General features: G+C 33.5%; 1 protein-coding gene across 1 annotated transcript in view; it reads right to left on the bottom strand.

Annotated features, from left to right (window-relative positions):
• Positions 1-435: 435 nt before the first annotated feature.
• LOC106464859 (transmembrane protease serine 9-like) overlaps positions 436-14468 on the bottom strand; it is a 59566-nt gene continuing 45533 nt past the window's right edge. The window contains exons 8-13 of the mRNA XM_013925016.2: positions 12734-12821; positions 12222-12310; positions 7655-7761; positions 6073-6344; positions 2968-3119; positions 436-946 (exon numbers count right to left, since the gene is read on the bottom strand). Coding sequence (XP_013780470.2) covers positions 782-946; positions 2968-3119; positions 6073-6344; positions 7655-7761; positions 12222-12310; positions 12734-12821 — 873 coding nt within the window. The 3' untranslated portion in view covers positions 436-781. The remainder of the gene's footprint in view (positions 947-2967; positions 3120-6072; positions 6345-7654; positions 7762-12221; positions 12311-12733; positions 12822-14468) is intronic.

The raw sequence follows: 14468 nt of genomic DNA, 5'->3' as shown, positions 1-14468 counted from the left end.
ATTTGAAAGTCACCCATAAAGCGCACCCATGGCTCCAAACCGTGGAATGCGTTTTTGATGTCAACGATAAGTGAACCATGTACCATCAGATTCACAGTCCAAGCACTAGGCCACGCCCTGTCGAGCTTGAGTGCTAGTAACACAGGGTTTCTTCTACTGTGCATGATGTAAATGTAAATAACGGGAACATTTACTGATAAACGTATTTGAAGTTGATTTTTTATTGATCCCTTATTTAATATTAAATTTCTTATTCAGAAATATACCGAAAATGTCCGGTTCATTTTCTTTACTAGGAAGCAGACATTATAATAACAAGGTGCCTTTCTTTTCTTTATGGGATAACCAGCAGTCGAAACACAATGATCAAATTCGTAAAAAAAAAAAACAACACACACACACACGAAAATACAAGAAAATGCAGACTTAGGCTAAAAGTGATTTAGTGTATATATGGTGACAATTAAAAAAAACAAGTGATTAACATAAACGTTTGTTGCAAAATTTAGAAAATGCATTCAATTAATGGATACACTGATCATGAATTAGATACTATAATCAAAGAAAACAAATAATTTGGCTGTTATATGTTCTTTTGCTTCTTTTCAATCATCTGTTTTATTTGTCTGTAAAATAATACGTAATTTTAAAGAAAGTTTTATAATTCTTTCAAAACGTCTGGAAGGTGATATTAAATGCCACCGTAAAGTATTTAAATTTGGAAAACAAAACTTTAAATTAAAGATGAGGAATTTTATAATAGAAAATTAATTGCGGTTCTTCAGGGATGAAAAGCCTTGTTAGATTCAATCCATTTCAAGAAATAGGTGATCCGAGAATAGACATCTGGAAAACCGACTTTAGCACAGCCAGACCCAAAAGATGTCAGTCCTGCCAAATACCATTTATTTCCTTTCTTGCATTGAAGCGGTCCACCAGAATCGCCCTAGGTATAAATTAGTATGGCTTATTTTAGTGTGCGTATTAATTTTTTGAAATTAATGCTTCAAATCACAGTGCATATCAAAATAAGACTAGATTAGATACCATTGATAAAAGTTTTAAAACTGATTCATCCGATGAAAATGATAATCATAATCTGAGAATATAGCTATTTTCAGTTGTTAAATTAATATGAATTTTATAAGATGGCACAACTTTTATAGGAAGATTATTAATTAGATTGTAATCCTTTTGGTATGAATTTGAAATATCTTAAATAGAAGGGCAGATCTGGACAAAATGAATCAAAATATCAACAATATTGATTTAAAATTTTAAAATGAAAATAGGGCATTAGGGAGAGTGATAAAGAATATCCTTTTTTTTACGATCAATTCAATAATTGTCTTCACTTGTTCTTGTTAGCCGATTATTTCCAAACAAACCAGTAAATATACATATACACTATAAAAATCATTTAAGAATTCATTAACCTAGATTTAAAATAATCTTTCGAGGCCAACAAGAACTTTGAATATTTATCCAGTAAATGGCCTTTAAAAGCCGATGTTCACTATTTACTCACGTACTTTAAAGTCGTTTTGAAATTCATTGTTTGCATACTTAACACGAAGCAAGAGTGATAAAATTTATTGAAGGTTATTTATTTTACTCAGAAATTACTCTATTCACTCTTGATAAAGAAATAAGCTACTCTTACGAAAACATTAGATGTATAGTTAAAGAAGTTATTTCTTGTCTCGTAGATCTTCACTTAATTTTCCTGCAAAAGTAAACCCCTAAAAAATCAAACTTATTTTTCACGTTACACTATACTAATATATATATATAAGTTGGTAGAAACACATCAATAACTCGAAAAGCGAAGAACAACTGAATTCATTCATCTGTATTTCAGAAAGTTTTATCAATTAAACATGTTCCTTATATGGGAAAAGTCTGTCATTAGCTTCAATATTTTATCAAAATATATCTGGAATGATGTAGATGTTCACAATATATATGTTGCAAGATTTAATGCTTGGAATATATGTACACTTTCAGAGAAAAGTATATACAGACTATATTTATCAAGATAAACGCAATATTTTATATACCATGTTACATATTTCAATAGCATTTTGTTTAATGTGGATGATTTAAATCAAAGAGTTGGATAGAACTTTTGTCTGGTACAATTAAATTCTATAGAATATGAAAAAAAACTTATATTTTGAATAATCCAGTTTTGATAAATGTGCATATACCAATAATCGATAATATATATCTTGAGTTTCAAATTGCTATAACTTAGTACTATATTAACTAAAGATCACGAAATTGCCATCTACATTATTTGTTTAGTACTAAAAACGTTAATTAATGCAAAGGCATTTATCTCCAGTGTGTTGTATTCAGTTAAAATGGAAGTATGAGTTAAAATATTTTTATTTACTATTTTCATAGATATATTTGCTTATTTTAAACCTGGATATAAATCCAGTAGAACTGAAGATGTTGTTTCTTTTTTCAAGAGCTAATGACTTTATTGCAATTACACAACACGTTAAGTTAGTCAATACTGATGTCCTCCCTTTTGATAAAAAGAGCATTTTAACCATTAAATTATTAACTCGTTTTTATACCGTTCACTACCGGTTAGGGTTCACATATTGAGTAATTTTATGATTTTACCTGTTACAACACTTAAGGTTACAGAACCGATACAAAAAATAAGTGAAATCGCTCATTTTCTATGGAGAATGTATAGAAAACATCAGCAGTAATTAGTGTAATAGTAACAGTATTTTTGTTTAAATTTTGTGTATTTTTTCTTACGTTATTTGAAATACTTCAACCAACAGATTCATGGAACAACGATCAATTTAGTACATTTTTACAAAAATATGTTAAAAATTCGAAGGGATAGATAGTTCTGGTGTCAACGAATGTTATATTCTAAGATTTTTGATGTTGTATAATGTTTCGTTTGCAAACTAGTGTAGATAATAAGATTATACATACATGACAGGTCCCTTTTCCGCCTGCCAATGTTCCTGCACAAAGATGCCAGTCTTTTATGGCTATTTTAAATTGTTTATTATATGCTCCGTCACATATAGAGTTGTCGTAAACCTGGACGTTTACTTCTTGGAGAATAGAGGACCCTTTTTTATCTGGAATAAATGACATGCATACCTCATGAAAGTGATGAGTTTGATACAGTACATACTTCAACAGACATTATTCAAAATACTTATATTACATGGCCGTAATCAGAGATATAAATTTACCGGGGCAAGAAATGACAACCAGTTGGGGGTTTGGAGGATCGCTGTAAGCCCTCCCCAAAAAATTTGAAATTTTAGCCCACTCACAGCCATTCTTTGCAATTCTCGGAGGGTTTCTGGTTTGTTCAATTTAGATTCTACCCACAGGGGTGTGTTCAAGTATACTTACAGGCCAGGTGTACATTTACTGTCAGTAGAATGAATGAATATATTGATGCATACCAGATTTTGGAGAGAGAAAAAAAACGCTAAAAAAAACTACCGGGGCAGTTGCCCCATAGCTAGTTACGGACATGTATTAATAACGATACCCAACACTAACATTACAGCACATTTTAGGCTCCTTGTACAATTTATGAAACATATCTGCCAGTTTTTTTTGTTATTTTTTTTTTTTTGTATGGTGTTCTCACACCTCCAGATTCTGTTGGAGGTGAGTATCCGGGAGTAGGACTGGCGTCCTAGTTCGGACACCAGGTGAGCATTTTTCGTTGTGACGGGGATTCGAAACCTCAAGAATCAGGTATAACCATCCGTAATTTAGAACTGCTGACCAATGGAAGGGTAAGAAGTCATTAACACTCACCATCTACCTAGTATATTCTCAACTGAATAGCGGGTTAGGCTGTTAAGATTATAGATTATACCTCATTCCCCTCTCCCTTGAAAGTGCAGAGCGTGTACTTTAAACACCCTTTTCCATTAAAACAAAAGTACTTTTATGAATGTTGATACTATGCGCCCAGTCTAAGAAGTTGGTAAGTTTGTTAGGAAATTCCATTAATTTTTACAATATTAACATTCATGTACTTTAATACTTGTAACGCATAAATCAATTCAGTAAAATATACATAAATTTTAAATAGGAATCTATATAAATATAATAGTACTGTCTGTTGTCTGTCCACGTAACCACTTCGCAGGGTGTGGATGGATCTTCACCAAAATTTGTACGAAGGTTCAATAGGTCTATGCGGGGGCACATACAAATTTTCAGTTTTGCGTTTTGCGGTTTTTATGGGCATTTCTTTGCACTACTTCGCCCCCTGTAGATGTATCTTCGCCAAATTTGGTATGAGGTTCATTTGGGTCTATGGGGAGATACATACAAATGTTCAGTTTTGCATTTTGTGTTTTGCGGTTTATATGGGTGTTTACTACTACTATTTCGCTTTCTGTTGATGGATCATCACCAAATGTGTCATGAAGGTTTGTTGAGCCCATGCAGAGATACATGCAAATTTGTAGTTTCACATTTTGTGTTTGTTTTTATGGGCGATTTTGCGTGTTTTTTTATTTTATTTTTTACAATTACATACAAGGGAAACAACTTTTCATGTCCTAAGATAACCTTTCATTAATCATGAATTTACATAACTTCCGTCCAGGGGTGAGTACTCGAGCTAGTACATAACTTGTAACGAGAAACAACAACGTTTCACTTTAATTTAGTTTCTTTTAAGCTGTTCTGCCCTATTTTATTTCCATGTTTATTATCATATAGTATTATCAATTTTTACAGCTATTATTCTGGTTGTTGAAATAACGCTACCAATAAACTATATTGGCGTAAACGGTTGTGGACTCTTATGTAGGGATGGCATAGAAAAACAAAATGGCGACCAATACATAGCCTATGGAAACGGCAACACTAGCACACACGCAAATCTGCGCAAACAAGCTATAGCTCATAAGCACTTGACCATTCATACACAAAACTATTCGTAAAGTTCGGCCAACTTTTGTCGGTAACGAAAAAAACGGAGGTTGAAATTCGCCCGTTTGTTCTTCTATCTTCTTCTTCTCCTCACGCTGTAGCTTAAATATGAAGAAAGTCCTTCAGTTAAATCACGCACAGATATACAGAGTTAAGTGTAAATTAGTTTCCTACGATACATAAACTAGGTTTACTACAGTGCTTGAACTATATAGAAGGTTTTTACGATAGAGACTTCGAGGTTGGCATACTTCTCAACGATACGACATTTTGTAATTGCTATAACAACGAGTAGGTAGCGCAGCGCCACCTAAAAATTGTATAAACAAGTAATTAAAAAATTTAAACACATTTTAAATTAGATGTAGGTATGACGTGCATAAAGAACAGAATCAAGAAAGAAATGCTAATATTATAATCTTTGCAAATCCCTCATTCAATCTAGGGAGGGTCGTGAGGAAGGATTTGTACAGAATATAATATTATCATCTCTTTGTTGTTTCTGCTCTTTTTGCACCTGTCATACCTACATCTAATTTAAAATGTGTTTAACTTTTTTATTTACTTGTATATACAGAGAGCTGGGGGGGGGGCGAGTTTTTGTTTCGTTTATAGGGAGAAATTATTTTCAGTATAGTTACCAAAACGTTGGTCAAACAAAAGATGAAGAAAGGAGATGAATTGCCCATAGGAATCTCCAGCCCTGCTATGCTACCTACAGTTCGATAGAATAGTAAATATTTTGACAAACTAAGATATCCGTTGTAACGTGTCCAGAGAATGGATGTTTTACACATGAGCCATAGGTCATCAATAATTTTTCTTGAGAAATTATTAGAATTAATAACACTTTCTCCTAGAGGCTTTGTTTGTTTGTTTGTAGTTTAAGCACAAAGCTACACAATGGGCATTATGTACTCTGCCCACCACGGGTGTCGAAAACCGGTTTCTAGCGTTATAAGGCTGCAGACATACCGCTGTGCCACTTGAGGGCTCTCTAGAGGTACGTGGGTTTAAAACATTGAAGAATTTACTGTGATACTCCTTACGTTGTTGAATTTGAGGTAATGAAGAATGTGTTGTATTACATAATCCATTTTATATAAATTTTGAGGGACTTACCGAAGTCCACTTTTCCCCACCCAGTAGCTGCACAATCCGCTCCCATAAAAGTTTCATCTTTGTCAGGTAAACAAATCGGTTGAACGTTCTCGTTGACATCAACTGGTTGTGACAAACGCATCATGGCGATATCATTATCATATTGGGAATACCAAGCGTTGTAGTAGACGTTGGACACGTCGTATGTTTTTTCACTTCCTTCCTCCTTCTTCATGTGATGCTCCCCAACTCGAACTTTCCAAAACTGAGCTTGGGGTAGGACAAAAAGTGGACTGAAAAACAGCAATTGGTTCAATTGGTCGTATAGATCATGATAAAATTCAAATGATTTATAAACACAAAACTTAGCATTACACTTCTGATAATGTTAATTAAGCAGCATTGTGTTTTTAGGATACTCATTACAGAATTTTTTTTGTTCTGTTCTGAAAGTTAAATATTATGTGTGTTTGTATTGTATTAGAAAATGCCACGTTGGACTATATATATATATATGCTGTGTCCACCGAGGGGGGAATAGAACACATTGAAATATTAACTCATTTTAAGATTTTTTCTTAAACTTGAATGGATTTAAAGAAAACAAGATGGAATCCTCAATAGCCGAGGCACTTGAAATTCTTTTAGGCAGGATTAGAGTAAATTAATGTATGATACTTTTTTCCCCCTTTTTATTAGTCATATTTTTGTGCGCCAGCAATAGCAAGTGGGGAGCGCGCGTATACCCTATTCCATTTTATCACTCATCAAGATCTCTACCAGTCTACCCTCAAATTGAAATTCTTTTAAGCAGGATATTAGAGTGCATTAATCTATGAGACCTTCGGCCTGGTTAAATACATCAAAAGAAAGGGTTTAACCTCCTGAGTCCAAAACTGTAATTAGAACTAAAATCGGCCAAGAGGTGACGGGGCTATGAGCTAAACGTTTGTACGTGAAAAAACAAACAAACAAACAAAAACTCAGAGCCGTTATGCCGTGGCTAAGAAGAGCAATCACAGAGAGAGATTTGCATACCTTCGCCCGGCCGCTACTTTTCGAGATTGCTTGCGTTTATATTGGATAATGTGAAATTTCACCGTCGAAAACTCAGAAAATCCTTATCCATATCCATATCCAGAATGATTAACGATCCTAATAATTTTATGTAATGTAAAGAAAAGTCTCAACCTTAATGTCCCCATGAAATTTAGTACAAATCCGATCACGCTTTACAGAGTTATTAACCGAAAACTGCGAAAATGCTCTATCTATAAAAAAAAATGCTTCATTGTGATCCAGAATCCGGATACGGATTTAGATCCAGATCAACTTTAAGGAGAAATATCCCATATTGACTTCCCACCTTTTGTAAAATTTTCGTGTACATCGGTCTAGTAGTTTTTGAGATATGCGCGCGGAAACACGGACACAGACACATACACGCACCCGATTGCAATGCCCTCTCAGGGTGAGGGTAATAAGGATAAGCATTTTTACTTGCAGATTTACTAATAAATTTTCAAATTCTAATCAAAATTTTTACTTTTATATATATTATTTTACTTTAGATGAAAAAAATTGTATAAACTTAGCAGCTTACTTGATAATACAATGAGCAGCTGTTAGAATCCATTGCTTCTCAATCAAGACTCCTCCGCACCAGTGACCCAGGAAACCATATTGAGGATGAGTTAGCTGAACAGATATCTTCCAAGGAGAAAATAATGCCGATAAATAATGAGTTTAATTCTATGCACATTTTATTATTACTAGTTTATGCTGCTTAATTGAGGGTTATAAAGTATATTAAATTTTACTTCAAAAAGTTTAAAATAATTCTATAAAATAATTGACAAAATATATTTTTATCTATGAAATAATATAAAAAGGGGCTCTATAGAAGTATACTCTAAGAAATTAATGGTATTGGTTATAGTCTGTAAAGTTGATACTGTGTGAATTTTGGGGCACAAAAACAAAATAAGTTAGTTAGACACAGTACTCTAAATGATGACTTTCTTGATGAGTCAGAAAATATTTGTTTTTAAATCAGGAGATAAAACAAGTGTGTAAATAACAAACTTTTCGTTAAATTTCTGATAATGTTACTTTGGCAACATGGTATTTTAAGAGACTGATTAGAGAATTTTACTTGTTCTGATCTGAAAGAGACAAAAAAAAGAGGATTGATGTTGTGTGTTTGTTTGTTTTAGAGTACATTAGGCTATATGCTGTGGCCATTGAGGGGGAATAGAATCCCGGATTTCAGCTTTGTAAGTCCATAATTTGTTTTAGAGCACATTGGGCAATATGCTGTAGCCATCGAGGGGGAATAGAATCCCGGATTTCAGCGTTGTAAGTCCGTAAACTGACTGCTGTCCTACTTGGGGACAAGAGGCTTGAGTGACAAAAGTATAAATGATTGTATTGTTTTCTGAACTTATGCATATATTTACTTTTAAACAAGTGGAACGTACTCGAAAACAAAACAAAAACTTTCTCTTCATATCTCAAAGCAGAAATGTATTTTGCACAACGAAAATTTTCTGTAAAGCACTCCTTACAAGGTTATTTTGGACAACAGTTTTTTAAAAAAAAATTAATCTTGAATCCACTTAAAGTATAAGTTCTGTTCTTGGTGTTTTGTAGAATTTGTTGAAATTATGTTTCATCTTTTGTTTGGCAGTCTATGTTTTAAAATTTGGTTTGGCCGTTTCAAATAGGGAATAGAAATAAAATGCAAGTTCTTTGAAAGTAGGCCTCTGAGAGCCAAACATTAGCATTTCCTAGTATTTCGCCTTGCAGGCAGTGATTGAATATACTTTTTGCAAACGTCGATAGCGTTTAAGTTTTGTTTGTGTATCACCAACAACTGATGTAAAAATCAGTATTGGTAATTATTCATATACACTATGCCATCAAATAGGTGTGTCATGGTTCGTTGTCGGGGTTACATATTAAAAGGAGGTGAGCATCTCTTTGGCACTGATCACAACCTGGACCTTGTTACCACTATTAACCTGGACCGTGTTACTACTATTCCTTTAACAAGTGAAGTGATACTTGAGAGCTTATTCATTACATCCTTCAGTCAGTGTTCCAAAATATGGACTGCTTAGTCCTGGATGGTCTGCCTTTCTTTATTTTTGTGTTTTTCTGAAATGTATGAAACACTCAACCTGCCAATACTACGTTTATACGACAATCATTCCTCAGGTCTGAGTTCCTTTCCTTGTGACATCTTAATTTGTACTGATTATCTGAGGAAAGGAAATGCATTAGATTTTGTGGTTAGAAATTTTCCTCAAGCATGTTCAGGTTGTCCCTCTTCATTCGCCCATATGTAGGTATTACTGTAGGTGGAGATTGGGATTTCTCTGTAGGCGTGACATTTAATGAGTTGAAACTGCTCGTGAGGTTATTGACGGGTCAGCTCTGCTGGAGACACATATAAGATGCAGAAGAGTACAGGTGAGTGAATTTTGATGACTGCTCTATCACGTCTTGTTAGTTGGAGAGCTTGAAGAGTATAAGACACGCATATAACTAGTACAGAAAGATGTTCGACAGCTGGAGAGAAGTTCTTTTCAAAGCCCAGTTAAGAATTATTCTGGCATTATGATGATTATTTAAAACGAGGACGATCTAATACGTACATTTATATAATATTCCTCTCTGTGTAGCCAGTTAGGGTTGTAGGGATACCATTTCATAAATATGTAATTTTCCACTTTTTAAAGTCACTAGTTATAAATCTTTATAAACCATACACAATAACGTATATATATATCGATATATTTGGGATTGAGTCCATTACTGATTGAGAATGTGCTGTTTCAGCGTTCGGATAATATAGTTTATGTGTGAAAAGTGTATGACAATAATTAGCAATATAGGTATTTTCACCAGTTATTAGTAATATACATGTGATAACTTCTTTGATTTTTTCTCGATATATATTTTCGCCTTGAATTTGAACTCGAAACCTCTCGCGCAGTAGGCAAGTACTCTACCAATTGAAAGAATAACTTAGCATTTGTTAGTAACGCTCTTTTTAGCAATTCAAACTACTACATGCTTCCCCTCTCACAAACAAGACCCGTCATCGGGTCTAATTTTAGGGCCGTGGGACGAACCACGCTTTGGGCGACAATGTGATAATTTATTTCATTTTTTCACGATATATTTTCTCGTTGCCTTAGGTTTGAACCCGAAATCTTTCACACATTAGGTGAGCGCTTTACTAAACGAGCTAAAGGCCTAACTCCCTAGCACTCCATAGTAAGGCTTTTTTTTTTTTTAATAACTCAAATTACTACACACAGAGACAAGAACTAACCACTTCTGACTTCTATAGAAAGGTATATTCAAACACTGCCTGACAGATGAAAGGCATAGTATTGGCTGGAGATATATTTTGACATTTCTAGACATGAATACATTTGATATATATATATATATATATTTACGGCAGGTTATGAAAAATATGTTGCTGATCTTTATATATCAAAATTTATCAGTGCGTTACTTGTCTATTATATTTTACCATCTACAATTTATTACACTGGTCAGTAGTTCAAAAATAAGGACAGCGGCAGATAATCTTAGTAGCTTTAGCAATAAATAAAATAGAAATACAATCTAAATATTTCTACTTTGTGCACATTTAAGAAAATTATTTTATTATTTCTAACTAAAAACATTCAATATTGTCTGTAGTGGTTCCGTTTCTTTCTTTTTTTTCTAAAAATAAAATCTGCTTTGTATAAATTACATCTATTTTTTTATTGATAGAATAGGTAACTTATTTATCAAAGTATTGAATCGCATATACTGTAAGGGCTCAGTTTTTTTTTATCAATGGCTTATTCAAGAGATTAATTTGCAGGGACTTTTATATATTCCAGTATTCTGTTCAATGAATATAAGCTCCCCAGTGGCACAACGGTATGTCTGCGGACTTACAACGCTAGAAACCGGGTTTCGATACCCGTGGTGAGCAGAGAACAGATGGCCCATTGTGTAGCTTTGTGCTTAAAATCAAACAAACAGACAATCAAGGAATATATACGAAAAGGTATGCAGATATACAAACAAAAATAAAGAAGAATACAGAGATTCAGGATTTATTTGGTAGAAGTTTTAAACTATCATGATCAAAAAAAGAAGAGAAAACAAAGTTTCCGATAAAAAGGACATGCTATCTATTGTACAAAAACCCACTCAAACAAAATGATGCAAAACTGAATATGACTGCGACTCTTATGTTATCTCTTATTACCAATGAATTTAGCTGGTTAGAAATCTTCAAAGTTCAAAATAGGTGACCAACAACAGCCAACAGACAAATGTGAAAATAGAAACTGCCCAGTTTAGCATCTACCAGCAACAAAATAATGTGACGGTCAATCCCACTATTCGTTGATAAAAGAGTAACCCAAGAGTTGGCGGTGGGTGGTGATGACTAGCTGCCCTCCCTCTAGTTTTTCACTGCTAAATTAGGGACGGCTAGGGCAGATAGCCCTCGTGTAGCTTTGCGCGAAATTTAAAACCAAACCAAAATCAGTCTTTCGGTTGGAAGGACATGGGTTTTAATTCTCTTTGATGTCAATCAACTTTTCAAGCCTCAAGACAAAGAAATAAGAACAAGAAAACTTCAGTAAATATAAAACCTACTTATTTACTGCAATTTTAACAGGTATCATAAAGGCCGACTTATATATCGTAATTGAAGCTAGCCATTAATACGTAGCCAACCTAATTGGGCATTATATCCTATCTGAACTACTGCTTGTCATCCATTTTAACTAAAAACCAAGAACAGGTATCTAATTTAAGGTCTTTAGACGATTTTTTTTACTCAATAACATTCTGAAAAAAGATACAGTGTGATTAACGTACACACATAAACTTAAGAAGAATAAGATATAAACGTGGTTAAATTAAATTTGTTTGATTTATGTAAACTAAGCCCACGACAAATATAGACATAAAACTACTTTTTGTTTTATAAAATCTTATACAGCCAGTAATAAAAACCTAAATTACTCCTCATGGTGTTAAGTATATAAAAGCAGTCTTTATAGTGTTACTACTACCTGTTTCACACTTACAAATACAAAATATCAGAATTCTTACTAGCACTACTGGTATATAAAATTGCTTACTTGCCATGGCCATTCGTTTGGTTCCGCATTTTGGCCACCCACGATACGAGGCACGAAGGGGTTATCTGCATACTTGGTAACACCGCATTCTGGAAAAGGAGGACAACCAAATTATTACCACTTTAAAAATCCTGCATTCTGACATAGTATTAAGGAGGACAAACAAATTATTACCACTTTAAAAATCCTGCATTCTGACATAGTATTAAGGAGGACAAACAAATTATTACCACTTTAAAAATCCTGCATTCTGACATAGTATTAAGGAGGACAAACAAATTATTACCACTTTAAAAATCCTGCATTCTGACATAGTATTAAGGAGGACAAACAAATTATTACCACTTTAAAAACCCTGCATTCTGACATAGTATTAACAGGTAAAAAACAAAACAAAAAAAACAAACACGTGGTTTAGGAAAGAATCAATGGGTTTCTCCCGCTGCTGTAGCTTATACATTTTAATTTAAAAATATTGCCTGTCTTATGCTAGGATTAAGGTACCGTCTTACTGTCAGCAGTAGCCGTCACCACCAGTGATACTGCAGTAGTCAAATATAGCCAAAGGATTGCCATTCTCTCTCTTCTTATTACCATTACCTACGGTTTCATGCTTATTGAGCGACAAAATGTTGCCCTAGCCCTTTTATAAGACGTCGTTAACCCCTCCCATCGTCAAGCCCCTCCAACCAAGGAGCTTCAAACGTGGAGAGTGAAGAGGATGGCGTCCTTGGGCCTTCAGTTTTTCCTAGCTATTGTTATCATCTTCATCAAAGCCTCGCCCTCCTTTATAACGACTTTATTCTATATATATATTTAATCTTTTGGGTTATTCGTGTGTAGAATCAAATCCTCAAGGAATTTGCTTCTTTTTATTTCAGATGTAAGCTCTTTTGAATACAACTCACTATATATATATATATTCAACCCAAGTAAGATTAAATCCATTGGGAGATTTCGAGTTCCGTTAGATTGGAATTAGGTTCTTATCGCTTCGAATTAAAAGATAATTTTAGGTTCTAAGTAAATGTATCGTTTATACCTCTAGGAATACTAGATTATAAACATTCGAAAATGCTTTCCACTTATGGGATTTTCTCTAATGAATTGAATCTTTTCAGGTATGCAAGTACTTGGAACAGCTTAGATTAAAAGTAATGATTTCTACGAACAGAATAAAATAAATAAAATGGAAATTAAACGAGCCGATTTAATACAGCATAACGGATAATACTTTAAAATAACAAACGAAAAGGTTACTTTCTTTCTGATTTTCTTTGTTCACATTTGTTAATCAGGCGGAATAACAATAATACTGGTAAAATAGTGACGACATATATATAAGGTGTTTCTTGTGTTTGACGATGGCTTTGTCAGTTCTTTTGAGGAAAACAAATTATTAAGTATACAAAATGAAATTTGTGTACACTCGTATCATTTCGGATTTCATTGGTTAAAGTAATCGTCTTTTTTTGGGGAAGGAGTCAGACTGGTTTTACATGATATACGACGGAAATGTATGTCTAATTTCCTTTAATAGAATTGTGTTTTATTTTCCCACTGCAAGAGATTCTTAAATCTATCTACTTAAGTTTTTAAAATTTCATGTCAAAAGAAAATAAATTTACTTTTTTTTATTAAAAAAACAACAACAAAAACACTCCCCTGGTTAATTTATGGCAAAGGGCAGTTTTCTGTTTCAGCTGGTTAGGTCCTTACAAATGTTTACAAACTAAAGGGTTCTCGTTAGTGTACACAGATAAATATAACAGAGATTAAATGCAAACGGTTATATTAAAAAGCCACTTAAGTCTACGATTAGAATTTGAGCATATGTTCATGTTCATAAGCTACTATGGAATAATACCCTTAAGTAACTTATATTACACTGAGGTTATCAAACTGTTGCCACAATAAACTATTATGGAATAATACCCTTAAGTAACTTATATTACACTGAGGTTATCAAACTGTTGCCACAATAAACTGCTATGGAATTATACCCTTAAGTAACTTATATTACACTGAGTTTATCAAACTGTTGCCACAATAAACTACTATGGAATAATACCCTTAAGTAACTTATATTACACTGAGGTTATCAAACTGTTGCCACAATAAACTACTATGGAATAATACCCTTAAGTAACTTATATTACACTGAGGTTATCAAACTGTTGCCACAATAAACTACTATGGAATAATACCCTTAAGTAACTTATATTACACTGAGGTTATCAAACTGTT

Source organism: Limulus polyphemus, unplaced genomic scaffold (assembly GCF_000517525.1).
Source record: "Limulus polyphemus unplaced genomic scaffold, Limulus_polyphemus-2.1.2 Scaffold1762, whole genome shotgun sequence".
Taxonomy (NCBI): domain Eukaryota; kingdom Metazoa; phylum Arthropoda; class Merostomata; order Xiphosura; family Limulidae; genus Limulus; species Limulus polyphemus.
Note: the sequence above shows the minus strand (reverse complement) of the source record. Positions and strands in the feature narration are given on the sequence as shown.